The sequence below is a fragment of the Myotis myotis genome, unplaced genomic scaffold (genome assembly GCF_014108235.1).
Source record: "Myotis myotis isolate mMyoMyo1 unplaced genomic scaffold, mMyoMyo1.p scaffold_m19_p_10, whole genome shotgun sequence".
Taxonomy (NCBI): Eukaryota; Metazoa; Chordata; class Mammalia; order Chiroptera; family Vespertilionidae; genus Myotis; species Myotis myotis.
The window spans coordinates 35,816,255-35,843,151 of NW_023416314.1; the positions used below are offsets into that span (position 1 = coordinate 35,816,255).

The 26,897-nt window shown below is 45.3% G+C and overlaps 1 protein-coding gene across 3 annotated transcripts in view; it reads left to right on the forward strand.

The window, feature by feature from the left end:
• Positions 1-5,587: 5,587 nt before the first annotated feature.
• The window catches only part of GAB2 (GRB2 associated binding protein 2), a 164,462-nt gene continuing 143,152 nt past the window's right edge, over positions 5,588-26,897 (forward strand). For 2 of the 3 annotated variants that reach the window (XR_004970370.1, XM_036324852.1), the window contains exon 1: positions 5,588-5,786. Coding sequence is in view for 2 of the 3 variants with exons in the window: in XM_036324852.1 (XP_036180745.1) it covers positions 5,712-5,786 (75 nt within the window). In the remaining variant the exon portion in view is untranslated. The remainder of the gene's footprint in view (positions 5,787-26,897) is intronic. The other variant, XM_036324853.1, reaches the window with a different exon arrangement.

The window sequence follows — 26,897 nt, forward strand, 5'->3', positions numbered from 1 at the left end:
TTAAGCATGATTGTTTGTAGTTAAAGTGATTAACTACCCGCCTGGCACTTAGTTAAGGAGTTTCATCCCCTCCCTGACTTCAGGGAAAAATCCCTACCTGGGGAAACAACCTTTCTCGGAGAGGTGACCTTGGTTAAAACACACAGCGCTAAGGGGAGCAAACATATTAAGAACAGTATGCTATATACGCCAGGTCCCTTGAAACATATGCTGTGCAGATGTTTCTATCCTGCAGCAACTGTGTCAAGCAGCAAGGATGGACTGGCTTCTGGCAATTGGTCAGTTGTGAAAAATTTTGTAAGCTGTTTAAAAAATAACATTATTAAAATGAAATTATAATTTTTAAAGGAGAATAACAAGTATTGGAGAAGATGTGGACAGTTTGGAGCCCTGTGCATTGCTGGTAGGAATGTAAATGATGTAGTAACCACGATGGGAAACAGTTCACGGAGTCCCAGTATGATCCAGCCATTTGACCCCTAAGTCTATACCCAAGAGTATTGAAAGTGTAGATTCACACAAAAACGTGTACATGAATGCTCTTCATAATACCCACAAAGTGGAAACAACTGAAATATCCATCTACTCATGAATGGATAATTTTCATCCATATATTGAAATATTACTCAGCCATAGAACGTAATGAAAAACTGACATATGGCCCAGCTGGTGTGGCTCCGTGGTTGAGCGTCGACCTATGAACCAGGAGGTCATGGTTCGATTCCTGGTCAGGACATATCCTTGGGCTGCAGGTTCCATCCCCAGTGTGAGGTGTGTAGGAGGCAGCTGATCAATGATTCTCAACATTGATGTTTCTCTTTCTCCCTCTCCCTTCCTCTCTGAAATTAATTTAAAAAAATAAAACTTACATATGCTACATGAATGAACCTTGAATACATTATACAAAGTGAAAGAAGGCAAACACAAGAGGCCACACATTGTATGATTCTATGAAATGTGCAAAATTGGCAAATCCATAGAGACAGTAGATTAGTGGTTGTCAGGGGTTAGGGTTGGGGGGATGAGGAGTGACTGCTAATAAATATGGAGTTTCTTTTTGAGGTAATGACGATGTTCTGAAATTAGATAGCCATCATGGTTGCACAATTTGGTAAATATACTAAGAAAAAAACACTGAATTGTGCATTTTAACATGCTGGCTTTAAGTTATATTAAAAATAAGGGGGAATAAACCAAAATTCATCAGTTGCTAATTATTTTAGTACATGTTGCTCTTATCTCTGCTCTTGGTGTTATATCTATTTTATCTTTATGCTGGAAATACTAAATAACTGTATCTCTTAACTCTGCATTCAAAGACATGAAGTTGATATTCTGACATCGATCAGGCAAGGGGTGGAGAGAGTATGGTATTTCCACCGCAAAAAAATTGTCACATACTACAAATCAATGCTTCCACCACGAGAGAGCCCATCTTTAAACATGTACCCGCACATCACGGGCTGTATGAGTCAGACAAACATCTTGGGTAATTCTGGTAGAATCAGGGAGTTAGATGAGATGATCTCCTGTGGCCCTTGGGTGCCCAGCAACACAGAGACTAGTGAGTATGCACAGCCACTATGCTTGCATTGAGAAACAATTGCTATTGGTCAGCTGTCGCATGAAACCCACTTTGAGTCAGGGGACCAGATTTCTCCAGCTTTGCTAGTATGTGTGTGGGTACAAAGGGTTCTCTGCTGGAGCTCCTCTAGGACCATCATAGTGAAACCAGGCACCAGATAAACCATAACCAGTTTAAACCTTAGTCCCAGAGATGTCTGGACAACAGTGTCAGGGTTTGGAGACCAAGGGTTAACGTAGTTACCAGTAGCTCTGTAGAGCCTGGGGGTAGAAGTCAAACGTCTATGGAGTTATTGTTTTTTAAACTCTCCAAGGGTTTTGACCTGTATTTAAAGTGAAATTGGGATTACCCCCACCTACTTCTGCCCTCCCCACCAGGCCAGTCCCTGGGGGTCTAAACACTCCAGCTGTTTATAAGGACCTTCACAGATACTGTTGGGGATGGGTCAGAAAGTTCTGGATGCTCCAGGGCCCACAGCTTCCACTGGTTATCCTTTAAGGATTGGTTCCTTCCTTCTCCCAACAGACATTTAATGGGCATCTGTGTGTGTGTGGCAGCACACTGGGAGGCTCTAGACTAGGGAAACAAATATTCGCAGTACATTGTGACGGCCCAGTTTGTAAGGGTGTGATGTGAGTCTACGAGAAGAATGAACAACTATGCTGGGGAGTGGGGTGGTGAGTTTTGGAGGATGGGTTCACAATCCAAGTGGAGGCAGGACTTCTCTCTGGAGGAAGTGGTCATCGTGCAGAGCATGGTTTGGAGCACTGGAGGCACCTTCCCAGGGACCTGGCAGTCTGTTCTTGGAAGACAGTGATAACCAAGTCTGCAGCATGATCTGTGCACACTGATGTTACCACCCCACTGGGGTCAGGAGAAATGTTCCCGGAGCCTAACTAGCCCCCAAGCAATCAGCACAGGTTCTGGTTCTTTGCAAAGGAAAATTGGGAAGCTGGACTTGCTCAGCCTTTTCTCATTCAGAAAGTTTATTTCCAAAATGTTTCCCACTGGGTGTAATGTCAAGTATAAACTGTTAGTGGCCACAGACAGGGAGGGAACCCAGTGAGGTCTTCAACCACTCCCCAAGCCCACTTCCAGATCTCCGTCCCATCCACAGGCCAGGCGCTGATCTGAGCAGGTCAGAGTAATTTGGTGGAGGGGACCAAGTGGGCTCAAAGCAGAACGGGTTGAAAGGAGCCCAGACCTCAATATGCCTGGGAGACACGGTGAAAGCCACCACGCCGAGGTGGCTCAGCTGGCCACGCTGACCTTGGCAAGCAGCACTCAGCGCTGAATCTAACCTGTCAACTAGACTGAAGGGGAGAAAAGGCAGAAGGACACAAACATCCACCCCCACCCCCGGCCCAGCCCCTGACGTCAAGCCTGGCGTGGGTGGTATTAATCACACCAGCCTGGTGTGCAGTTGGGCACAGCTCTCCTTCCAGCCCTTCCAACCCGTTCCTGGGAGCGTTCCACCAGCCATGCACCTGCCGCTGGCCACAAACCCTCAACCACCAGACAGGCACGGATGCAGGCTGGCGCTGATGAGACTCAAAGCCACAGTGCACCCTTTACAACCCAGGCTTGGTAGGGGGGAGGGGGACGCACAACGCGGTGCCCATGCTTCCCTCCCAGGTGTTCATTTTCTAATGTCTGCAATGCTCCCTCCAGAGAAACCCTCCCCATAAGATGGCCATTTCCTGAGAATTTAATGAGTATAGGATTAATGACCCAAAGCCCTCCTTGCAGCCGGTCATTAATTCCTCCAGGAAATAACCATGGTCTTTAATCAAAATTGCCTAAATTATAGACTAGTGGTGCATATCCTCGAAGGTGGGGGGTGGGGGAGTTATTCCAACCGATTCCAATAGATGGCGCTTAGCTTCATAAATCACTCAATTTGTTTTCCATTTTCCCTTGGCCAAAGGCAGGGAGCATTGGAAAAAAAACAAAAAACAAAAAAACAGCAGGGAGTGGAGAGGATTTAGTAAAGGCCCAGACAGGAACGTTCTGTCCAGCGCTGTTTTCCGACCTGGCACGCACCTCAGGCTCATAAGACTGGAGCCACCCCAGCGTGCAGCCAGGGGCCACAGCAGCAGCCCTGCCCCCTCCGTGCAGCCTGGGTGCTGGCAGCCTCCTCCTAAGAAAGTTAGGGTGGCTGTAGACACACCATGCGGATTTCTCAGTCTGCAGCCCTTGGACCTGGCACCATGACTCAGATGTGAATGAAGTCAGAAGTTGCTTTAGGTTGAGAGTCGCCGCCTCCTGATGGATTTGGCAGACTTGAGTATTTTGATATTTGTCGCACCGATTTTTAAAGTACTTCAAGCCAGAGGTTAAAACGGCCATAATTTTGGTGGTGGCCCTTGCAATGTGGCTTACAGATCCCGAAATTGGAAGGCTAGGGGAGCTCTGGTACCAGCCACCGCCTCATAGCTCTGGCTTCCGTTCAGCCCCAGCAGCACACTGAAGAGTGAAGAAAGTCAGTGAAATGCTGGGTCCCAGGGAGCTGACCTAAACCTCCTGGAGTGTGTAGAAAGGCTGCATATATAGTAAATGATTCGCTTGTACAAGCTGATTGAAAGTGAACTTGTCCCAACCCACCCAAGATCTGTACAACCAGAAGGGTGTCCCACTGCTTGAAGCAACTAGCTTTGCTGCAAAAAGACAGGGGAATGAACAAAATCGCCTCAGTCCAAAGGTCTATGGGGAGTGCGAGACGCTGTCCCTCCAGCTCACCTGCCGGCAGCGCAGTTCCTTACTGATGCAGCGGGTCACTCTCCCCTTCTCAAAGTGGAAGGAGGACCTACCTTTTACTGTTGTTTCTAAAGGTGCTTCCAGACCTGTGGTCAGGATGGCTGAGTGGTCTAAGCCCCGGCGTTCAGGTTGCAGTCTAAAGGTGCTTCCTGAGTGCAAAAGTGCTCCTAGGAAAGGATTTTCCCTCCACCCTCCACCTGAAGTTGGGGTTGTCTGGTCCAGTGTGTGCTTCCCCCCAGTTCATCTCGGGTAAACCCACCAGGGCAGTCAGAGGGGCTGCTATGCCGCACTTTTCATGTGAGCCAGAGAGGTCTCCAGTGTGGGGGTGCGCTGGGACCCCAGTGTCTGGTCCTACCACACCTTGCCTCCCGGTTTACTATGACACACATTGACTCACTTTTGCTTCCTTGATTCTGCACATCATACGAGTTTTCTTTTACTAAATTGTATTTCCCAGAGGCAGTGGAGGAGCCAGCGGGACTTTATTTCCTGGTAGTCAGATGAGAGGGCCCTAAGGTGATCTGCACACATTAAAGCCCCCCCCCCCTTTAAAATGAGACGGGCAGGCCCACCCCCACCCCCCACTCCCCACAATTAGAAACCTGGCCCTGCGCTGCACTGTCTTTGGACTTGAAGCTGTTCGTGAAATGGGACTAACGTTGCCCGCCCAGTTCGTAGACCCGTCAAGACAATCGTGCATATGCGGACTACAAAGGCGCCAGCGCCTAGTGGTCTGTTTTCTTCTTTCCTCTCCCGCCAAGGGTGCGAGTGAAACCAACTCTTGCTGGGAAGCGGGTCACTCATTTCAGCAGAACCTGACCCACTGAGCCCCGAAACTCGGGGATGGGAGAGTCCAGCCGCCCTCGGGTCCCTTCCTGACGACCCCCCCGGCGCAAAGCCGATTGGCGACCAGGGGCGCAGCCCCTTCCCCTAACCCCGACCCGCTCCCCCCGGGGCCCGGCCGCCACCCCCGCGTGCGGCTGGAGGCTTCGGGAATAAAGCAAAACGGGGCGGGGGCGCGGCCGGCGGCAGGCTTCGGCGTCCCCGCGCACCTCGGCCTCGGGGTCCCAGGCGCCCGGCGGTGTTTGTGTCTCCGAGGGCGGCGGCCGGGGGCGCGGCGGGCTGTGGGCGTGGCGAGCGCGCGCCGCCTTCCTGCTGTGGCGCCCCCTCCGGGGCCGAGCGCGAGTGCGCGCCGGGAGCGAGTGCGCGCGCGCGGCCGCCGGTCTGCCGCCTCGTCCTCGCCCCGCAGCCGCGGCCGCCTCGGCCCCTCCCCGCCCCGCGAGCTGCGCACCGCCCGCCGCCCGCCCCAGTGACTCGCGCCCGCGCCCTTGTCCATCCGACCCCGCGGCGGGCTCCAGGCGCCGGCAGCATGAGCGGCGGCGGCGACGTGGTGTGCACCGGCTGGCTGAGGAAATCGCCCCCCGAGAAGAAGTTGAGGCGCTATGTGAGTGCGGGCGGGGAACGGGCGCGGCCCGGAGGGCGCGGGCAGGGGGCGCGGCGCGGCCTGCCGAGGGGCTGGAGGTCCGGGAGGGACCGCGAGGACGGGGAGGGCGGGCTCCCGGTCTCCTGGGGCCGAGGGGCGGGGCGGGTGCGCCCCGAGACGCGGGTGTGTGGGGGGCGCCTGCACACCTGTCACAGGTGCGCCGCCGAGGGGCGGGGCGGGCCGGCAGGTGGAGGCTGCGGTGCGTTCTCGGCCGGGCGCGCGGCGGCCTCGGCAGCCAGCCTCCCCGTGAACTGCACACAGGATTGAAGTTTGTATCCATGGTGTTCGGACAGCGACGGAGTTGGCTCCCGGGGCCGGGGGCGCGAGGAACCCTGAGCGGCTTCCGCCTGCAGGATGGGGGGGAGCGGGCGGGGAGGGGGGCCCAGGCTCCGCACACCCCTTCCCCTTCCCTTTCCCCGCCCGCCCCTCCGGCGGCCGCCTGCTCCTTCCAGCCCAAAGCCTCCCCGTCACGGGCAGCGGCAGCGGCATCGGCATGTGCAGCCCGTGTGGTCAGTGGCTCATTTGTCTGTCCCCCTCCGTCCCTTTATTCTGTGTGTCTGTCTCGCACATGCACCCCCCACCCCAGCCCTCGGCGGGGACACTGCAGTTGGGTTTGATCTAATGACCTGGGTTTTCTGTTGTGCAGCCCCGGGGTCGGGAGAGACCATGCTGCTCAGTTGCCGGGCGGTGCTGACCGACAGTGTTTACTGACATCGCTGGGACTTCTCCCTTCCAGATGAGAAACTGGCCGCCTCGCGGGGAGAGTGGTCCAGTCTGGGGTTGAGTGGTGAGGAGGTCTGGCTCTCACCTACCCCCCAAACTAGAAGATGACTTGCCTGGTGGGGGTCAAAGTACAGGCTGGTGCCAGTTACTGAGATTTGGCAGAAGTCAGCCCTGGGCTCTGCGCAGGAGTTTGGAACTAGAAGTAAGGTTGCTAAAAGGTGTCAAGGTCTTCATCCGTTCCTGTTCGCTTCCTGTGAAATGCCCTTGTTACATGGACTCCCAGTGCGGGACTCTGGATCATTCCCGCAGCGTGGAAGTGAGCTGCTGCCTTCCAGCTGCAGTGCATCAAGGGAGCTCTGAATAGACCCTGCCCCCTGTCAGCTGCACCAGTGCTTGGGGGGGGGGGGGCGGATTGGGGGGGAGATGGAGGGGGGAGGGGGCGGCGGCAGCAGGAGGTAGAAGCTCACCAGAGTTTCCTGTCTTGGCTCCCCAGATCAGAACCAGAGGACTTCTGGCCTCTGGATTGAGGAAGTGACATTGTGTGTGTGTGTGTGTGTGTGTGTGTTTTAAGGAAGTATTGTTTCTGGTGAGTGCAAGTGTGTGTGTATGTAAATGAAATCAGGCTCTTGTGTAGATCATTTGCTGGGGAAAAAAATTCCAAAGGTTTAGCACAGGACTTTTGAAAGAGGACATAGATTTAAAATACAGTAGGGATGTGGCAAGGAAGTGTTCATCTCAGTTTAAAAGCTCATTTTCAGACATGCCCATGTAGCCAAAGAACTATAATTACTAAGAAAGAAACTTTTCTGTTCTTCAAAGTGGTATCAGTTCATTAGACACGGTTTTTATATTAGGTTGGGGAAGAGCAATTGGCTGTTAATGTTTTCATAAATATAAAAAAAAACACAAAAATATTTGGCCCCCAAAGAGCTTCTGAAAACTAGCAATGGAAGTGGAATGCCATACCAGCTATGGAATAGAGTATCCAGTAAAAATGTGACTTTTAGTTGTCAGATTAGACCACTAACCTCCAGAACCTTGAAACTTTGTTTTTGAAACAGTTTGCAAACAATTTGATACTGTATCTATATTTGACTGTGACTACTTCAACTCCATTGCCCAGACTCTTCTTATGACCCACTTATTGAGTATGTTTGTCCCCCCCAAAAAGAACTTTCGTTCAAAAAACCAAGTTTGGGGTCTTTGGGGTTAAGCACCTTTTCCACTCATTTGAAGTACAGGCATACCTCGCTTTCTTTCGCTTCACTTTGTTGCACCACACAGGTATTGCGTCTTTTACAAATGGCAAGATCCTCCACCAGCAAAAAAGATTATATCTGGCTTTATTGTGAAACTCACATTACTGAGATACTTGCTTTATTGTGGTGGTCTGCAACCAAACCTACATGATCTCGAAGGAATGCCTCTACATACTTGACTACCTGCATTCGTACAATGACTTCAGCCTCCCTCCCATCTTCCACACAGCTGCAGCCTGTACGCAGCTAATGACACGAACAACTTTCGTTAGGCTGTAGTGTGATGTGTTCCATTGGTATGACTGGAAGTCTTCCAGACTGTGGAAAGTTCAGATCCCTTAGTTAAAACTGAACTGATCTGCATAACCCTGAATTCTTGAGGAACAAACTGTCTGCTTTTACATCTTTTCTTTTGGGGTGTTGAAAATGTTGCACCCTGTTTTAAATTTGAATTCTGCCAGTTCCCTCTGTATATTAGAGGCCTGCATTTGTTAGAACCAAACTGGGAAAGAAGCATGTTCCAGCCCCATTGCTAACCATATACACCAAAATATTATTCTAGTGTATATATAATAGCCATGTGGTATGACAGGTTGATAACACTTCATTGTATGAATGTATCAAGCATCTGAAATAATGGGAAAAAAGCAGCTTATAAAATAGATCACAGCTATTTAAAATTAATCCAACAAATCCTTGTTACCAAGGATTAGCTTTAGGGATTTCTTTTCATCCACCTTTTGTAACTGATTAATCATAAGAAAATGTAAAAGGTCTATTCAGTATTTTCTATGTGCCCTGGAGGAATTACAAAAGTGACCTATGCAAAATGGTGAGTATTACCTCTGGGCATCATGATTTGATTGCAGTGGAAGGCTGGTAGAAAGACTAGCCCTTCCATCCTGCGGCAGTGTGTGTGTGTGTGTGTGTGTGTGTGTGTGTGTACACGCGCACACACGCCCTTCCCAAAGCAAACCCAAAGCAAAGGCTTTGAAGACAAAGAAAACAGTGCTGAAAAGCATCCACAGCCCCCAACCGCCCCCCCCCCCCACACACAGAAGATCCACACATCACCCACCTTCCTATGCCCAGTACACGGGGGCTCTGAAGGCAGCCCAGACATTCTTAGAAGATCGCCCCGGGGAGAAACAAGCTCAACCACCATCGTCAGGTTCCCCCCAGCTACTGAGTCAGCCATGAAGAAGACAGAAGACAGCAATACACTTGTGTTGACTGTGGATGCCAAGGCCAACAAGCATCAGGTCAAACAGGCTGTGAAGAAGTCCTCTGACATTGATGTGGCCAAGGTCAACACCCTCGTCAGGCCTGATGCTTCGCTGGCTCCTGACTATGATGCTGTGGATGTTGCCAACAAAATTGGGATCATCTAAACTGAGTCCAGCTGGCTCACTATAAATATAACATTTTTACACTCTAAAAAAAAAATACATATTATGACATACACTACTCTGTAATTTTCTATTTCATGGTGTTAAAAGATGTAGCTTCAGATTGGCAGCAGTAATGCCCCCTAGTGGCTAGTTTGGAGAAAGTTGAGTATTGACTCTAATGAGCAACTGAATTAAGGAAATTAATTGTTTGCTTTTCTTTTATTTATTAAATACATGTATTTATTAAGTATCTGTGTCCAAGGCCCTAGATTTCATGCTGGGAATAAAAATTAAGCCAGCCTTTCAGTCTTATCAGATGACCTTGCCTTCTCTTTCACAAAGGAAATTGAAGCTACCAGGGAGTAGCTGTCTGCACATACTGTGACCAAATTTCCAAATGCATGTGTATCCTCAAGGTTCCTTTCCTTCCCCCCTCTTCTTGGAGTAGATGAGGTGCCTCTTCTGACTGAGCTGTCCTTCTACATGTGCTCTGGGTCAGATCCTCTCCTACCTATTCAGATAATTCATACCCTTTGTGTCATGAATCTTCAACTTCTTCCCCTCTACCTATTCCTTTTCATTAGTATTTACACACACTTGCTTTTTTTTTTCTTTCTTCTTTTTATTTATTTAATTTTTTTTAGAGAGAGAATAAGGGAGAGTGATAAAGAGATAGAAACATCGATAAGAGAGAAACATCCATCCAGCTGCCTCCTACAGGCCCCCTACTAGGAGTCAAGCCCACAACCCAGGCATGTGCCCTGACTGGGAATCAAACCAGTGACCTCTTGGTTCATGAGTTGACTCTCAACCACTGAGCCACACCGACCAGGCAACACATACTTGCTTTTAATAAAATTCTTCCTTAGTATCACCCCCCTTCCTTCTCACTGTGCTTCTTTTTTTTTTTTTTTCTTTAGAGCTAAACTTGTTAATGGTTGTTTATATTATGTCTCCCTTTCTTCCACCTTCTTCTCAGTTAGCTCCAGTCTGAAACCTACTTTGTCATTTCACCAAAGTGATTCTCAGCAGGTTATAAATTACAGGTTTATTTTTCACTCCTCGTTTTAGTTTATCTCTTCACTGCTTGGTCACAGTGGGCCACTCACTCTTTCTTGAAACACCTTCCTCTGATCTTCAGCGATAACATATATGCCAGGTTTTTCTCCTTTTCTGGCCACGCTCAGTCTCCTTTGCTAGATTGACCCTCTTTACCCAGCACTTAAAGGGTGAAGCTACTTTATAGTCACAGTGGCTCTGGTCTAGGCTCTTTTCTCCTCAGTCATCCATTCTGCTGGCTTCGGTTATCATGTGCACGCTGGTCATTATCAAGTTGAAGTTCCAGCTTAGAGCTGTGTTCCGAACTCCAGACTTGTATATGCACTTGTTTACTGGACACCTCTACCTGCATGTCTCTCAGTCAACAGACTCACCACTCCCAAACTAAACTCATCTTTATTCCTCTCTTCTTTACCCCATGGCTGCTCAGTAAATGGTGCCACTGTCAAGTGGGAAACTTGGGAATCATCTTTGACTCCCGGTCACCCACTGTTCTACATCTAATCTTTCACCAAAATCCGTTAGTGCTATTATCCAAAGATCTTCTTCTATACCCTTCTCCACCCTCACTGCCTCTTAAGGTTATCATTTTAATAGCTGTCTGCTTAGTACTTACCCTGTGCCAGGCACCATGCTTAGACCATTGATCTCTTCATTTAATCCTTTAGCCCTGAGAGAAGGGAAATGACTTTCCCAACTTCATCTAGCTTTGTCCCAAAGCCTGAGCTTTTTTAAAAATTAAACTTATTATTTTGAGGTCATTGCAGATGCAAATAGTAAAGAGAGATCCTGTGTCATCTTTTCCAGTTTCTCCTAGTGGTAACATCTTGAAAAACTATAGTATAATTTCACAATAGGATATTGACAATGATACAGTCAAGACACAAGACATTTCGATATCTACATGATCCCTCCTGCTGCCATTTGTAGTCACCATCCCACTCCCACCGAGCCCTTACCCATGACAACCACTAATCTGTTCTCCACCTTTGTCATTTTGTCACTTCAAGAGTGTTACCTAAGTGGATTCATACAGTATGTGACCTTTAGGGTTTGGCTCTTTTTCCTTGAGCATAATCTGGAGACTCATCCAAGTTGTATTTGTTTTTTATTGCTTAGTGGTATTCCAGGGTATGGATGTACCACAGTTCATTTGTTTAACTGTTCACCCATTGGTTTTCCTTATGGATAATGACATTGAACATCATTTCATATGATTTTTGTACATTCTCTTTCAAACATCTCTAAGTCTTTTGTCCATTTTATACGGATTGTTTATGTTTCTTTGCTGTTGAGTTTTGAGAGTTCTTTATATGCACAAGGTATCAGTCCTTGTCAGATATGTAGTTTGTAAATATTTTATTTCAGTCTGTAGTTTGTCTTTTAATTCACTTAACAGTATAGCGGTTTTTCAAAAAAATTAAAAATAGAATTGTATGATCCAGCAGTTCCCCTTCTGGGTATATATGCAAAGGAGATGAAAACAGGATATCCAAGAGATATGTGTACCCCAGTGTTCATTGTAACATTATTCACAATATCCAAGATTATATTGGTGGGCTATATTGGCATACAATGGATTATATTGTCCATTGAGATACACTGGATGAATGGGGAAAGAAGATGTGTGTGTGTGTATTAAAATATATATTAATATATATAACACACAATGGAATATTATGCAGCCATGAGAAAGAAGGAGATCCTGGCATTTGCAACACATGGAAGGACCTTGAGGGCATTATGAGAAGTGAAAGAAGTCAGATAAAGAAATATTGTATGATATCACTTGTATATGGAATCTAAAAAAGCCAAACTTATGGAAGGATAGAGTAGAGTGGTGGTTACCAGAGGCTGGGAGTGAGGAATTCAGCAGTTATTGGTCAAAGGGTACAAGCTTCCAGTAGAAGATGAATAAGTTCAGAGATCCAGTACACAGCACTGTGAAATAGTTAGCAGTACTACATTGTATGCTTGAAAACTGCTAAACGAGTCGCCCTTAAATGTTCTCCCGCATAAAAAGAAATGGTATTTCTGTGATGTGAGGGAGCTGTGTAGAGGTAATCACATTGCAATATGTAAGGGTGTCAAATCAACATGTACACCTTAAACTTACACAATGTTGTATTTCATTAACGCTCAATAAAGCTGAGGGAGAGAAGGAACAGGGGAGAGGGAGGTCTTTAGAAACTAGAGTGAATTCAAGATTTGTTTCTAGACCATCCTAGGCCGCCAAGGCTTTATTCTAACAAACTATTTGAGTATTTAAATAAATGTTCTTTCTGGTTCCAGTTCCTGGGTCAGATAACCAGGTGGAAATTCCTTTTGGCAGCTTTCTGTTCTGTGGTCCTCATCACGGATTGGTTCTTTGAATGTGTTCACAACATCAAGGAAACTGCTCTGACCCAGGGCCAGTCTCCTGAGCTTCTTTGTCACAAGCGTTGGATCAGAATTTCTCAATAGATGAATCAATAAACAAAATATGGTATATACATGCAATGGAACATTATTCAACCTTTAAAAGGAAGGAAATTTTGATTGCTGGACACGCTACACCATGGGTGAATCTTAATTACATTTAGCTAGGTAAATAAGCCAACAAAAGGATTCCACTCATATGAGGTACCTAGAGGAGTCAAATTCATAGACAGAGAGTAGAATGGTGGTCTCCAGGGCTTGATGGCGGGGAGACAGGAGGGAGGGGAGAATGGGGAGTTATTATTTAATGGATACAAAGTGAAAAGAGTTCTTGAGACAGATGTTAGTGAGGGTAGCACAAAAATGTGAATACTGTACTTAAGACTACTGAACTGTATACTTAAAAAGTGGTTAACATGGTAAATTTTGTGTTATATGTATTGCAGCACAGTTTTTTAAATGCCAACCTCCTTATTTGCTAAGGGTTAGTACTTGGCTTTGCTAATACTTCTAATCCAAAGGAAAAGAGGATGGAATGTTCACAGCCTTAATGATAATGGAATGTTCTCCCAGGGATATCTGAGGAGCAAAGGCAGTGAAATCGTACAAAGCAGGAACACATGCCTGCTGCTTTGCTTAGTGAAAAGACTTTGGAATGGCTTTTCTATCCCTAGCTAAAGGGAATAATGGAATGTGGTAACCTCAAGTTTATGAGATATGCGGAGAAATATGGGCTCCTGAGCAGGCTATTGCCTGCATCCACATTAATGTTGACAAGCATTTCTTCTGCACCCTTTTCCTTCCCAAGGGAATGCATCAATACTCAACCCTGCCTTCAAGGAATTGGCAAGCTAGGGAGACAGAAGTGTACATGTGAAGTAGCAATGCCCTTATATGGAGCGATACGGTCCAGGCAGCAAGCTTCATGAACGCGAGGGCTCTGAGCATGGGGACAATGGAGGAGGAGTTGGGGTTGAGAGTTGGACCCGAAAGATTAGAGCCTAGAAAGGAACAAGGCAATTCAAGTGGGAAAGGGGTAGTACGTATGGGATTTGGGGGCAGTGAAAATCCATCCAGAGTGGAGAATAAATCAAAGAGAGGTTGGAAAAGTAAATGGAGAGCTGAGGCTGAGAGTCCATAAAAGGCCTTAGAGGGTAGGATGACATTTAATAATGAAGAGCATCACTCTGACTCATAAGTCTTTGCCTCTGAGAGAGCCACTCCTTTCATGTGAAATGTCAGTGGTGTGTGGACATTGGTTTTTTTTGTGGCTTTTTTTAAAAAAAATTATTTTTCAACTACAGTTTACATTCAGTATATGTGTAGACAAATTTTTATCTTCAGAAATCTTAGTGCTTCAAGGGCCTTGGGGTCCTTAAACAAGTGACTTGATTCTTTGAGCCCATGTACTTCCTTGTCTGTAAAATTGGAGCAGTACCTCTTACCTCACTGAGTTTGAGAATTTACTGGGATATAACAAGTGAAAAAGATATTTAGCCCAGAATAGGTATTTAATATTGGGGGAGGGGTGATGTTTATTGATATGTGTTAACCTTTCATAGGGACTCTGAACATGGGTGTCTTCGCCTCCCTTTCACATTTGGGGCAGACCCGAAGTTTGCAAGGTCAGAATGTAAGTGAAATTCCAAAGCTTGATATGACATCGAGGTCTAGGGAGTTAGTTTTTCCTGAAAGGAACATCTCAGGGCCTCTGGATTCCTGGGAAGGGAAATGAAACCACATGGGGATTTGTCTGGAGCTGTAACTCTGACCAGTGGATGTAAAGATCAATGTGTGAGATTCTAGAGCCCAAGTTTGAGAACGGTTTAAAGTGCAGAAACTTCCCAGTAAGTGGCGACCCCCTCCCTTTTAAAAAAGCAACAACGTTTTCATTGACCTGGAATTGAACCAGTGTACAGGACAACGCTCAACCATGGCCCAAGTGGTAACCCTTTTAAGCTGATGTCTCCCAACCTCCAGGCCCCTCCAAAGGGCATTTTTTTCATGTCTAGTGTGGCATTGGGCTTGTGTCTGTCTCTCTTTGCTAGGTTACGAGCACTTTACATGATGGTGTAGGCATCTCTCTTAGGACTTGTTGCAGTGCCACTTGTCGGGCACCAGCTATAAGCAAGGCACTTTCATAGCCACTGTCATTCTTTACCCCACCCCCAGCTTTATGCTTTCTTCTTTTTATTTGCCTACCATTCATCAAAATAGTGGGTTCCTTATTATCCTTCAAAGTGATCCATGAGGGTATTTTTAGTGCCCATATGAGCTCACATTTATACACATACGATGGGTTTGAATCTGTTCTAGTTGTTATCCTTATGGATGCTGGGGTTGTGCTGTCTGTGGCCAGTGGGAGCCTGTTGTCTTCTGAGTTCTTCTGACATGACCTTACCAGTACTTGATAGTTTCTTTATTATCTGGTGCGACAAGATGTTCCAGGTCTATCTTTCCTGATCCAGACCTAGAATTAGCTATTTCCTCAAAGACTTCTTTACTTTTAGTAAAAATGGTATCTAGAAACCCACATGGACATTAAGGGGTTGCTTATTGCTATTGGATTGGTAACACTTATTTTTTTACATGGTTATAATTAATGTAAATCATCACTTTATATTCTGCTTCCCCCCCACCCACAAACCATCATTGTGAATATTTTAAATTTATTTCTACATAATATTTTTCCAGTTCTTAATTATGAAAAATTTCAATCACACACACAAAGTAGAGAAAATAGCCTAATGCACACCAATTCACACCATTTCAAATCGTTTTCAAGATTTCACTGCATTCGTTTCATGTATCCCTTTCACTGTTCCTTGGCTGGAATATTTTAAAGCAAAGCCTAGACATATTTATAAGTCTTACAAATGCCATGTCAGTGAATGTATCACACCTTAGGTACACATTTGCCCTGGCTAGACATTTATGCTGCTTCCAGTTATTCAGTGTTGTGTACAGTACAGGCTTGTTCTGTTAAACAGGTGGGACATCTCAGAGTTTCACACCTGCTGATGAGCCACAGCAATTAGGTGTGGTTACCTCTCCCTGCAGTTTACTTTGTCAGGCAATCAGTATAGGTAGCCTGCTTTGGAAAAACGTGCCAGTGGAGTTCCACAGGTTAGCAAGAGCCTTTTATATACAGATTTTCTTATAAGGATTATAGGAATGAGTCTGTTGCTTTGATCTTCTTTTGACCTTTTGATATAATTTTCTAGAGGGGAAAAAAATGAGTCTAGGCTAGATGTATATATACTTTATTGGGTCCCAACAGAGGTTACCGTGTGTTGAGTTTAATGCCCATTAGAAGTCTATCTGAAGAGACTGTCATTACCAAATAGTAAAAGTCTACGGTGTGCATGGTGTTCCCCTCCGAGATTACAGACGTGTTCGGGAAGCAGCTTGGGTTATAATGGCGGGCTGTGCCAGTGGCAACGACTGGTGCTGCAGTAGTCCAGGAGAGACTGGGCTAGTGCGGTCAGTGAGTTGTGTCACAAGACCTGTGTTTATATGTCACTTCTGGGTAATCTTCCATTTCACCTTTCTGCACCCATTTCCTCATATACTATTAGGACTCCTATTGTGGCAGCCTTTTACTGCCCCGCCCTCCCGCTCAGAATGAGTTATGGAACCCCTTCTTCACACTCGTTTGTCATTATGCCTTCGTACCACTGACTGGCAGCTTCTAGAGTGTACATGTCCCTTGTTCATTCTCATAGCCTGGTACCCGAGGCATAATATATTCTCAGTTGACTAGGATTTTATATGCTGTTAAGTTTTGAACAGATACTACTTTAGGATTGTTTACATTTCTCTGGAGAAGTAGGAGCTTGAGATGGAATTGGACTGAAAGTGCGATTTATTTAATTTTCTTTTTTAGCAACAGATTTTGGGAACTTTCATGAGATAGGCTATTAAAATTGAATTTTTTTAGTAATACTTAAATTTCACTCTTATAATAAAGCTAGTGTAAGCAGGTTGTTAGAAAAAACAAATAGCAGTATTAATTAAGAGTACCCATTATGCTCTTACCATGGCATAAATATTATTAACATCTTAGTGTATTTCCTCATCTCTTCTTTCTATGTTTACATGTGCTTTGTATATTTTACAATATCAGAGTAAGGCTACCACCTTTTCTATGCTTTATGTTGATGTATTGAAAATATTTCCTTGTGTCACAAATAGTCTTTGAAGACATGACTTTCAGTGGCTGCTTAAGCAGAATGACATACGACAGAGCTTCTCAAGCATATGTAATGTAAGGACACTTTAAACAAACATTTCTACAAGTTATTGATGTTGAGTTAAATTATCTTTATCATTATGTAACCAAAATGTTTATAAACAAAAACTATGAGGGATAAACGTATACTTACAGCTCTTCTACAATTATAAAATTAAAACAGATTTGCAAATTAAATATACAACTTTGGAACCAATATAATTCACATAACAACAGTGGATATTTTGGTGAAACTAAATTGCTGCTTAAAAATGTGAATATCGCCTTTTTTTCTATGGGGCCTCTCTGTTCTGGGTCCCATTCTTTTTTGTGTTTGAACTACAGTAAAACTTTGGTTTGTATAGCAAGCCACTTGGCTGTTAACTGGCATGCCTATATTATTTATTTATGCTGTCCCTCTGTCCTTTCTCATTAAAAAATAGTGTATGATATTGAAGAGCTTCATACTTGATATCAATGAGATAAATGCAAATGCTGATAAACAAGGAGCACTTTTCACTTGTAAGATGATCAGTCAGATCATTGAGACTAGGCTTGTGTATTTTAAGATCACTCTAACCCCGGAGATGAAAACTCAATGTTGAAAACGTTTTTTGAAGTCGGTCTGGAGATCCCTAGGGATATGTCTTTGGATCCTATATTGAGAAATTCTGGTTTCACTGTAAAAGGCATGGGCTCTGAGGTTAGCACTGGGTGGGATCCACACGACGCCTCCCATGTAGTTTGTGGAATTGAGAAAGTTTCATTTCACCCTGTGAAATGGCGTGAATGGTAACTGTAACCAGTTACCCAAATAGTTTTAATGCGGAGGGGTGCAAGCACGAGTGCTCTTCTCTTTCTCCAGTCAGAACGTCCCAGTGTGGTTTGTCAAAGTCTCCTTCCTCTTCTAGAGGGTAAGTCCCTCGATTCTTTGGGCAGAGTCCAAAACCTCTGGTCACTCTGGGTTATTCAAAGTCCACCATTTTAAAATTTCAGCCTAGGCCAGTGATGGCGAACCTATGACACGCGTGCCAGAGGTGACATGCGAACTCATTTTTTTGTTTGATTTCTCTTTGTTAAATGGCATTTAAATATATAAAATAAACATCAAAAATGTAAATCTTTGTTTTACTATGGTTGCAAATATCAAAAAATTTCTATATGTGACACGTACCAGAGTTAAGTTAGGGTTTTTCAAAATGCTGACACGCCGAGCTCAAAAGGTTCGCCATCACTGGCCTAGCTCATCGAACGCTTTTCCTATTCCTGTTGGCTGGCCAAACGTGTGGCTCTGGGGACGTGAGGTGGATTTGCTTTATTCGGAGCGTGTGGAGGTGGGAGGACATACAGTCCCTCTGGACGACTTCCCTGCTCTCTTCTAAGCTCCTGCTCTGCGGTCCAGGTGGAGAGGGACAGGGATAAGTGCCTCTCCCACGGTGGCTGTTGGGTCTTCCCGGGTGACATTTACTGGTGGTTGGACCAGCACTGCCTGTGTGTGCACGCCTCACCCACACTTGTGAGTTCTTGGGAGGATGGGCTATCCCACTGCAGTCTCCAGACCTGGAGAGGAAACTGTATGCAGTTCTTTCCATCTCTTTCAGGCCAGCCACTCCCTCTCTGGGTACTGCACAGCAGGGGTCTACTTGCTCAGTGGACAAGCCCTCGTGGGTAGGGACCTGATAAGAGGGCTTAAGGCCAACAGTTCCGTGGAACTGCTTGACACAAGGGACTCGTATCCATGCCACGCAGTCAGGTAGCAACATTACTGCCCCTCCTCCCTCCTTGTCCACTCCCGTTGTCCACAGTGGTACAGGGCAGATCCTTAAGTCACCTGCCTGAGCAGATTTTCACCAGGCATTATAATATTTAAAAAATTCTTGTCCCAATCCTTTATTTGTGGCACCCCTCATCTCTTAGAGGAGCCCACTGGAGCGGTAGGGAGAGTACCATCCTAAAATACGGCACTGGCCACTAGGTCCGAGGATACACCTTTCCCCTCCCCATCTCTACTCTTCTTTTGTGGGCTGTGAAGAGGGAGGGGCAGTGCAGGACCACCAGTGGCAGTTGGGCTAGAAGGTCGCACAAGTACATCTTCTTAATAGATTCTTGAATTAGCCCAGCCCCTGTTTTTGACTGTTCCCTTTACCTTCTGGGGAACTTACCTACTCTCAATCCAGTGGTGCCACTGGAAAAGTCCTACTCAACTACTAGTCCTTTACAACTACGACTTTGTAAACTACTGTGGTATTAAATATGATAACATCAGACACATTGTAAGCACTCTATAAATGGCAACTGTTACAATTATTATAGTGCCAAATTCATTTGACTCTTACGTTTTCGGACATTTATGTGGTCTCCTATTTTCCACTATTTTAAGTAACACTGTGATCTTCATAGCAAAGACTTTTTATCCTTAGGACAAATTCCTATAAATAGAATGTTTAATTCTCAAAGGGCGCAGTTATTTGCAAGGCTTTTGATATTTTGATACATCGCACCAAATTGCCTCTCAGAAAGGCTAGTTAGGGTTTCTCTGATTCTTCTTTGATACCAGGTACTATAATTTTTTTAATGTATATATTTTTTATTGATTTCAGAGAGGAAGGGAGAGGGAGAGAGAAAAATAGAAACATCAATGATGAGAGCGAACCATTGATCAGCTGCCTCCTGCATGCCCCACACTGGGGATCAAGCCCACAACCCGGGCATGTGCCCCCCCGCCAGAATCGAACCTGGGATCCCCCAGTCCGCAAGCTGACGCTCTATCCACTGAGCCAAACCAGTAGGGCCAGGTACTATAATTTTTTAAAAATACCTGACAATTTAACAGGTACAAAAGCAGTTCCTTGTTTGAATTTCAATGACCGCTACTGAGTTGAATACATTTTCATGTAGTTTGACTTGTGTTTTTAAAGGAGTTGCTTGTTCAAATGACAGGTGCTTTTTTATATAAATAAATGATGCAATTGGGAAGATTGTGTGGCTTTGGGCAACATAAAAAGAGAACTTGGAATAACTTGAGCAGGGAATCTCCAACAGTGGGGAGAGAAAAGATGGACCAGACCTGACCAGATGTTCCCCGTGTTTAGCAGTTCTCTTCTGCGGCCTTTCAGCTCGGATTCCAGAGATTCCCCCCAGCCTTTTGATTTTTAACTCGGTTTCAAGGCCCACCTCAAATGTCAGCTTCTTCGTGCCACTTCCTGATTTCCTTCTGAAGATTTGTCTTCCCACGTCATCCTGCCTTAACCTCTGTCCAGCTCTTATGACATCGCAATGTGACTGTGTTCTTAGATCTCTCCCCATACTTATATGGGCTCCTCAGTGCGAGCAGTTTTCTTTTTTTGACCTAGTGTTTGGCACAAAGATACTCAAGCAGGAGATAAATTGACGAATAAAAATCATCCTTGCTCTTTGGTAGCTCACAGTTTATCAAGGAAAATAGACATCTGAACTTACTAATCCTCCTATATAATAAAGCCTAATATGTAAATTGTTTGACCAGGAGCTGGACCGCTCACTATGACATGTGCTGACCCCCAGGGGGCGGCACGGAACATGGTGGGCATCAGCGATGCGGTGCTGGCAGCGGCAGCAGTGGAGATGCTGCTGGCCCCGATGGGCCCCGTTGAAAGCGGGACCGTGGTAGGATGGTGGAGCAGGTGAGCGGGTGGTGCCAGGCCGAGGCGGGTGTGAGTGGTGTGCCCGATTGCCCTGCCAATCGCTCCGCAGATGGCAACCAATGGTGGGGGGTGGGGCTGCCACCCAGCTCCCAGGCGCTGAGGGAGCCAGGCAGGAGGCCCAGCCCTGACCCAATCACCCCTGATGGTGGAGCAGGTAAGGGGGCAGCGCCAGGCCACAGCAGGGTGCCAGGCAGGGCTGCGAGCCTGGGGGTGTGAGCTGGGGCCCGATCCCCGCAGGCCACCCTGAGGGACCCCACCCATGCATGAATTCGTGCACCAGGCCTCTAGTTAAATATAATGCAGAGTATCCTGCTATACGAGAGGTTGTAGAAAGGGTTGCAGTAGTGGGATGGAGTGATTAATTCCACTTGGAGTGGGGCAGTATCAGAGAAAGCCCTGGAGAAAATGACAGGGGGGTTGGCCTTGAAGAATAAGTAGGAGCTCATTAAGCAGATGGGGAAAGAATATTTCAAATAATGAAAACAACTAAAGACCTAAAGATATGGGCACATAAATGTTGAGGAAAGTGTACATATGGAAAAGGATGAAGGATGAAGTTCACGTGGCCCCCTGTGTTCTCCCTGGGACCCCATCTTCATTACCTTACTCACCACAATCCCTTTGCTTTGTTTGGAATATCATCTCTCTCCCCTAAACCCTCAGAACCTGTCAATCATTCTGAAAAGTTACTGAATACCTTCTGTGTACCATGCACCAAGGGAAAGAGGCAGAAATGGATTTGTGGACGACTCTGAATGGCATCATGGGGATGCTAGTCCCCGACTGAAAATCTAGGCGAGAGAGCGGTGTCTTGCCCAGATTCTTCCAAGTAACTGAGGCATTTTCTATGATAGCAACTGCAGATCAAGTACACATTCTTAACTATCCAAAGAGTGTTACAGTGTAGTCCCCATGTGACAGGATAACAGTTTCCCCCACACTAGGCTTAAACAGTCAAAGAAAATGCAGCTTCTTTTTTTCTTCTTCTATCACGGATCTGCTGCTTTTCTGGCCATTCCCATCTGTTCCAGTCACTTTTGCCTGAGGATAAATTTTTGGACATGATAAAGCATGCCCCAAACTAAGTGGCATAGGACAACCATTTTGTTTTGCTCACAGGTTCTGTGGGTCAGGAATTCAGACAGGGCATGGCAGGGACTTGTTTCTGTTCCCCAATGTCTGGTGCCTCAGCTGGGAAGACTTAAATGGCAAGGGGTGCCTCAACCACTAGGAAGCATCTGAAAGTGTCTTCACTCACGTACTCATCAGGGTAGGGATGACTCAAAGGTTCCACTGCCGGAGGGGGGGGAGGGGAGCGGGCACCTGCACATGGCCTTGGCATGCAGCCTGGCATGCAACATGGTAGGTAGCCTCTTAAGTAATCAGACTTCTTGTGTAGTGGTTCAGAGGCCCCAGGAGTGAATGTCTTAGTGGCCAAGATGGACACTTCATGGACCTTTTTAATGGTCTTGCCTTAGAAGCCATACCGTGACTCTAGTGGTCGAAGGAATCACAGACCCACTCAGGTTCAAGGAAAGGGCACAGCCTCTTAGTAGATGGAGCATCAAAGAATTGTTGGCTATTTTTTTAAAAACTGCCATAATAATATTTTAATTTTTTCAGTATAAACAGTCTCCTTTGAATCTGTTCAAAGTTCAACTTCCTAATCAGAGATCTTTGAGTAAATACTTCATCTTTCAGAGTGACTCCCACTTCCCTTTCTCCACCCTCAAATCTTGTTTGGTCTGGGATTCTGTCGGCCTCATTTATCTCCAGTCCCCCTCAACCTAGAACAGTGTCTTGGCAAGTAGTTGGTGCTTAAGATCTATTGCTGACTGCTTAAGGAGAATGCTCGCTAAGTCTGTGTGTGAGTTAGAAGAGGATCCCTGGGTGGTGCCCTCCGCTTCAGGGTCGAGTTGGAATGTGTCCTGGAGTTGTCTGTTGAGTTGTAAATCATTCTGTCTGCCCTTTGGGAGTGACATGTGGAACCCACTATGGAGGTTGTGATGCCAGACCTTTGTCCCAAAGTCCCTGTGCACTGAGAATCTTTGCTCCAACCACAGACCTCTGCTAGTCACCAGTCTCTTAGCAACTTCCAGATACCCTGCTCGTCATGCTCAGGTTTTAGGGAGTGAGTAGCGCTGCCCCAAATTCCTCTTTTCTGGCCACCTCCTGCTACTGCGTCCCAGCACCAGCTCCCACACCACCCTCCTGTTGTGGTTGGGGAAGTGGAGGCACAGTATTTCTGAAGTTCCATTGTTCACTAATTTGAACTTGGTGACAGCTTGGTGACAAAGAGGGTGTGCATGTGAATGGGGACCGTTTCTTTGTTTATCTCTTCTACCCTTTTCTTCCCCATAGAGCCGGAAGGAGCAGGCTTCTCTCTTACTTCCCCTTCCACAAGCGAGGGCTTCTCCTATAGCACATCCTCCTTTCAGCTTAGCTGCAAATAAGGAGGCACTTTCTATACGGAGTATGTGAAGAGAAGCTGCTCTGTCAACAAGAGGATACCAGTTAGGAAGCATTTCAAAAATACTGTAGCAGTTATTCTTCACTACATGGAGGCTGAAGTAAAATGACCTAAACTAATTGTACGGATTGTATTGTCTTGGATCAAGTCAAGACTTCTGTTTAAGCTGGACTTGTCCAAATTAGAAATCACTTACTTACAGCTTGCTGTTGAAGTAATGGCCTTGCCAAGCCCAATGTTCATTTATTTCAAACTCTATAAACCAGGGGACAGGTGCAAAGTGCCTCCTCGTTTGCAGGAACGTCAGTATCCGAGTTTCCTAGTAACTAGATTTGTGGTTGGTGAGTTCTGAGCCCCCAGCTGTGCTGTACTCTCTTGCACTGCACTTAGTGTGTCTGCGGTGTTGATATAAACTGGACCTCTCAGGCTGCCTGACCCTTATCCAGTGAACTTGTGTGCTGGCAGATACGGAAGGATCTACATCATCCTGAAGAGAACAAAACAGTGTGACTTTATTCTTATACAAAGTTATTGTGCAACAAATGCCTAAAATGCTTGCTGTGTGCAAGAACCCCTGCGAGGCATTGTGAGGGATAAGGGTGTTATAAAAAGGAGTCATGTTAACCTGCTAATAGTGGTAATTAGTGTATGTGTGCCATGAGATGAAAAAGGTGAAAATCGCTGGTTTAAGGCAAGGGAAGAGTTAACTTTTTTCTTTTTCTTTTTTTTTCAATAAAACAAAAGTAAGCAGAACTACTTGTGGGAGTAGGATCATTGTGTTACTTACTATGTAGCTCTGTTTCTAAGGATTTCCATAGCTCTGAGGGCAGAGGTTGGTAGAGAGCATTTGAGTAAAGATAAGAAAAATTCTTGCCCAGCCAGCGTGGCTCAGTGGTTGAGTGATGACCTATGAACCAGGAGGTCATGGTTTGATTCCCTGTCAGGGCACATGCCTGGGTTGCAGGCTTGATCCCCAATAGGGGGTGTGCAGGAGGCAGCTGATCAATGATTCTCTTATCATGGATGTTTCTATCTCTCCCTCTCCCTTCATCTCTGAAATCACAAAAAAATATATTTTTAAAAATCCTTTCCTGAGAATATATTGTGTATATATACACACACACATGCATACATATCTACTTATCTATAGTATATAGCAGTGATGGCGAACCTATGACACGCGTGTCAGAGGTGACATGCGAACTCATTTTTTTGGTTGATTTTTCTTTGTTAAATGGGATTTAAATATATAAAATAAATATCAAAAATATAAGTCTTTGTTTTACTATGGTTGCAGATATCAAAAAATTTCTGTATGTGGCACGGCACCAGAGTTAAGTTAGGGTTTTTCAAAATGCTGACACGCCGAGCTCAAAAGGTTCGCCATCACTGGTATATAGCCATACCTCATTTTATTGTGCATCACTTCATAGTTCTTCACAGATATTGTGTTTTTTACAAATTCAAGCTTTTTGGTAACTCCATGTCAAACAAGCCTCTTGGCACCGTTTTTCTAAGAGGCTCAGATGATAGTTTTTAGCAATAAAGTATTTTTAATTGAGGTATGAACATTGTTTATTTGAGCAATGCTGTTGCACACTTGATAGACTAAGTATAGCATAAGCATAACTTCTATATGCACAGGGAAACCAAAAAACTGGTGTGAATTTTTGTGTGTGTGATTTTATTTCGATATCTGTTTTATTGTGGTGGTCTGGAGCCAAACCTGCAGTATCTCTGAGGTATTCCTGTATCCTGTATATTGAATATGTGTGTGTGTGTGTGTGTGTGTGTGTATATATATATATATATATATATATATATATATATATATATATATATATATATAGTAAAAGAGTACTATAGTAATTAGACTGGACAGCCGAACTTCTGGACGTCATTCTGGACGTCCTTCCGGATAAAGCCGCTGCTGCGGGGGCCAAGGCAGAGGCAGTTAGGGGTGATCAGGCAGGTAATCAGAGTGGTTAGGGGTGATCAGACAGGCAGGCAGGCAAGTGGTTAGGAGGCAGCAGTCCCGGATTTTGAGAGGGATGTCCAACTGCCAGTTTAGGCAGGATCAGGCCTAAACCAGCAATCGGACATCCCCTGAGGGGTCCTGGATTGCAAGAGGGTACAGGCCGGGCTGAGGGATGCCCCTCCCCCCTGCATGAATTTCGTGCACCAGGCCTCTAGTGTGTGTGTGTGTGTGTGTGTGTGTGTGTATTTGCCTATTGATAGATAAATTGATTTGTCTATTCATGTATATGGGAAACTGTTCTGAGCACTTCTTATATATTATCTCATTTAATCTCCACCACAGCCCTAAAAAATACGCACTTTTTATTTTCCCTAGTTCATCGATAAGGAACCGAGAGGATCAGGGACTTTAGGACGTTTACTCAAACTTCCCTATTAAAAAAAGAAATAGATTTTGAACCCAAGTGCCGGCTGGCCTCTCTTTATAGAATAAACATGTTTTTGTCAGACAGATCTGAATTTGAATCCTGGCTCTACTCTAATAAAAAGGCGACCTTAGACGAGTTATCTGAGCTCGCTGAGCCTCCTTTCTACGTGGGGCGGCTGGCAGACTGTAAGTGAAGTTCCTCATTCCATTTTAATTCTCTCTGCCACTTCTTTGTGGCTATATCTGTGCCAACATTACACAACCTGACAGTGACAGGGTATGATGGCAGATTTCAACTGAAAATTTTTGGAGTTTGGTTGTGTAGCAAGTAACTTTATTCAACACATCCTTTCCTGGCCACATTGGCAACTTTGCTTTCTCAATTCGCTGAGAGACCATTGTAACTGTGGTCTCTGACCCAGTGGGAAATATCTTGGTCACATGAACTTGATGAGAGCTTGGGAATGTGGTGTCAATTTGGTGTGCTATCAGTAAAGAAAGAGGAAGCTGGACCTCAGACTTTAGGAATACATATTTCAGAAAATGTGTATCTTAAAATCTTGACCAGTGCTAGCACGTCTAGAGAAGATGACTAAGGGATCAGGTAGGAACCATGTCAGAAAGGAGAAGTAGGAGCTTCAGAGCCCTTCTGGTGAGAGGAAAAGAGATTTATTTTCTTCTGGCCGTGATATTTCTTGTGCTTCAGTGTTTGAGTGAATTCTGTATCATATTCTACTTCCCGTGGAAATTGATAGTATTCGCTCCATGATTTCTTGCCTTTTCTGGTGGCTATTGCTAAGGTCAGACTACAGTTATATTAAATGTACTTTTTGAGAAACATGAATCAAGAGAATCTGAGAGGCATGAAACTTTTGCTGTGAGTAAAAGAATCATGGCTCACAGCCACTAGTTTTGATCTCAAAACATTGCTCTTACTGGAATTCCTTGTTCGTAGTAGACGCATATAAATGTGTTCTGCTCCCAAATCTACAGGGACTTTTTAAAATTGGAGGTACGGTATTTTCCAGTGCTTTGAACTGTTAGAAAAAATAGGCTTTATCCTGGCTAAGTCTAAAGGCACTCATGGTTACAAAAGACTGTGGAAAGGTAGGAGTGAGTTGGTCCCCATGCATGGTGACTTAGCTTTGTGTAGGGGACTGTGCAATACACAGAAACTTGCATGGTTGCTGTTCTTGGAAAGTTGATTAGGTATAAAAATATAAGTATCCTTGTTATTAATTGTATAAGTATCCTTGTTATTAATTGTGTTAGGGGAAAAAAGCATCCCTCAAGCCTTCCCATTTGTAGATTCCAAAGCTTTGTTTTGGAATACGGTGGCCCCAGCAGAAGAAACTAAGAAAATGGAGGCTTCCATCAAGTGCCTATAGGATGCCTCTCACTGAGGATGTAAATGATACAGTCCTCAGCCTTAAG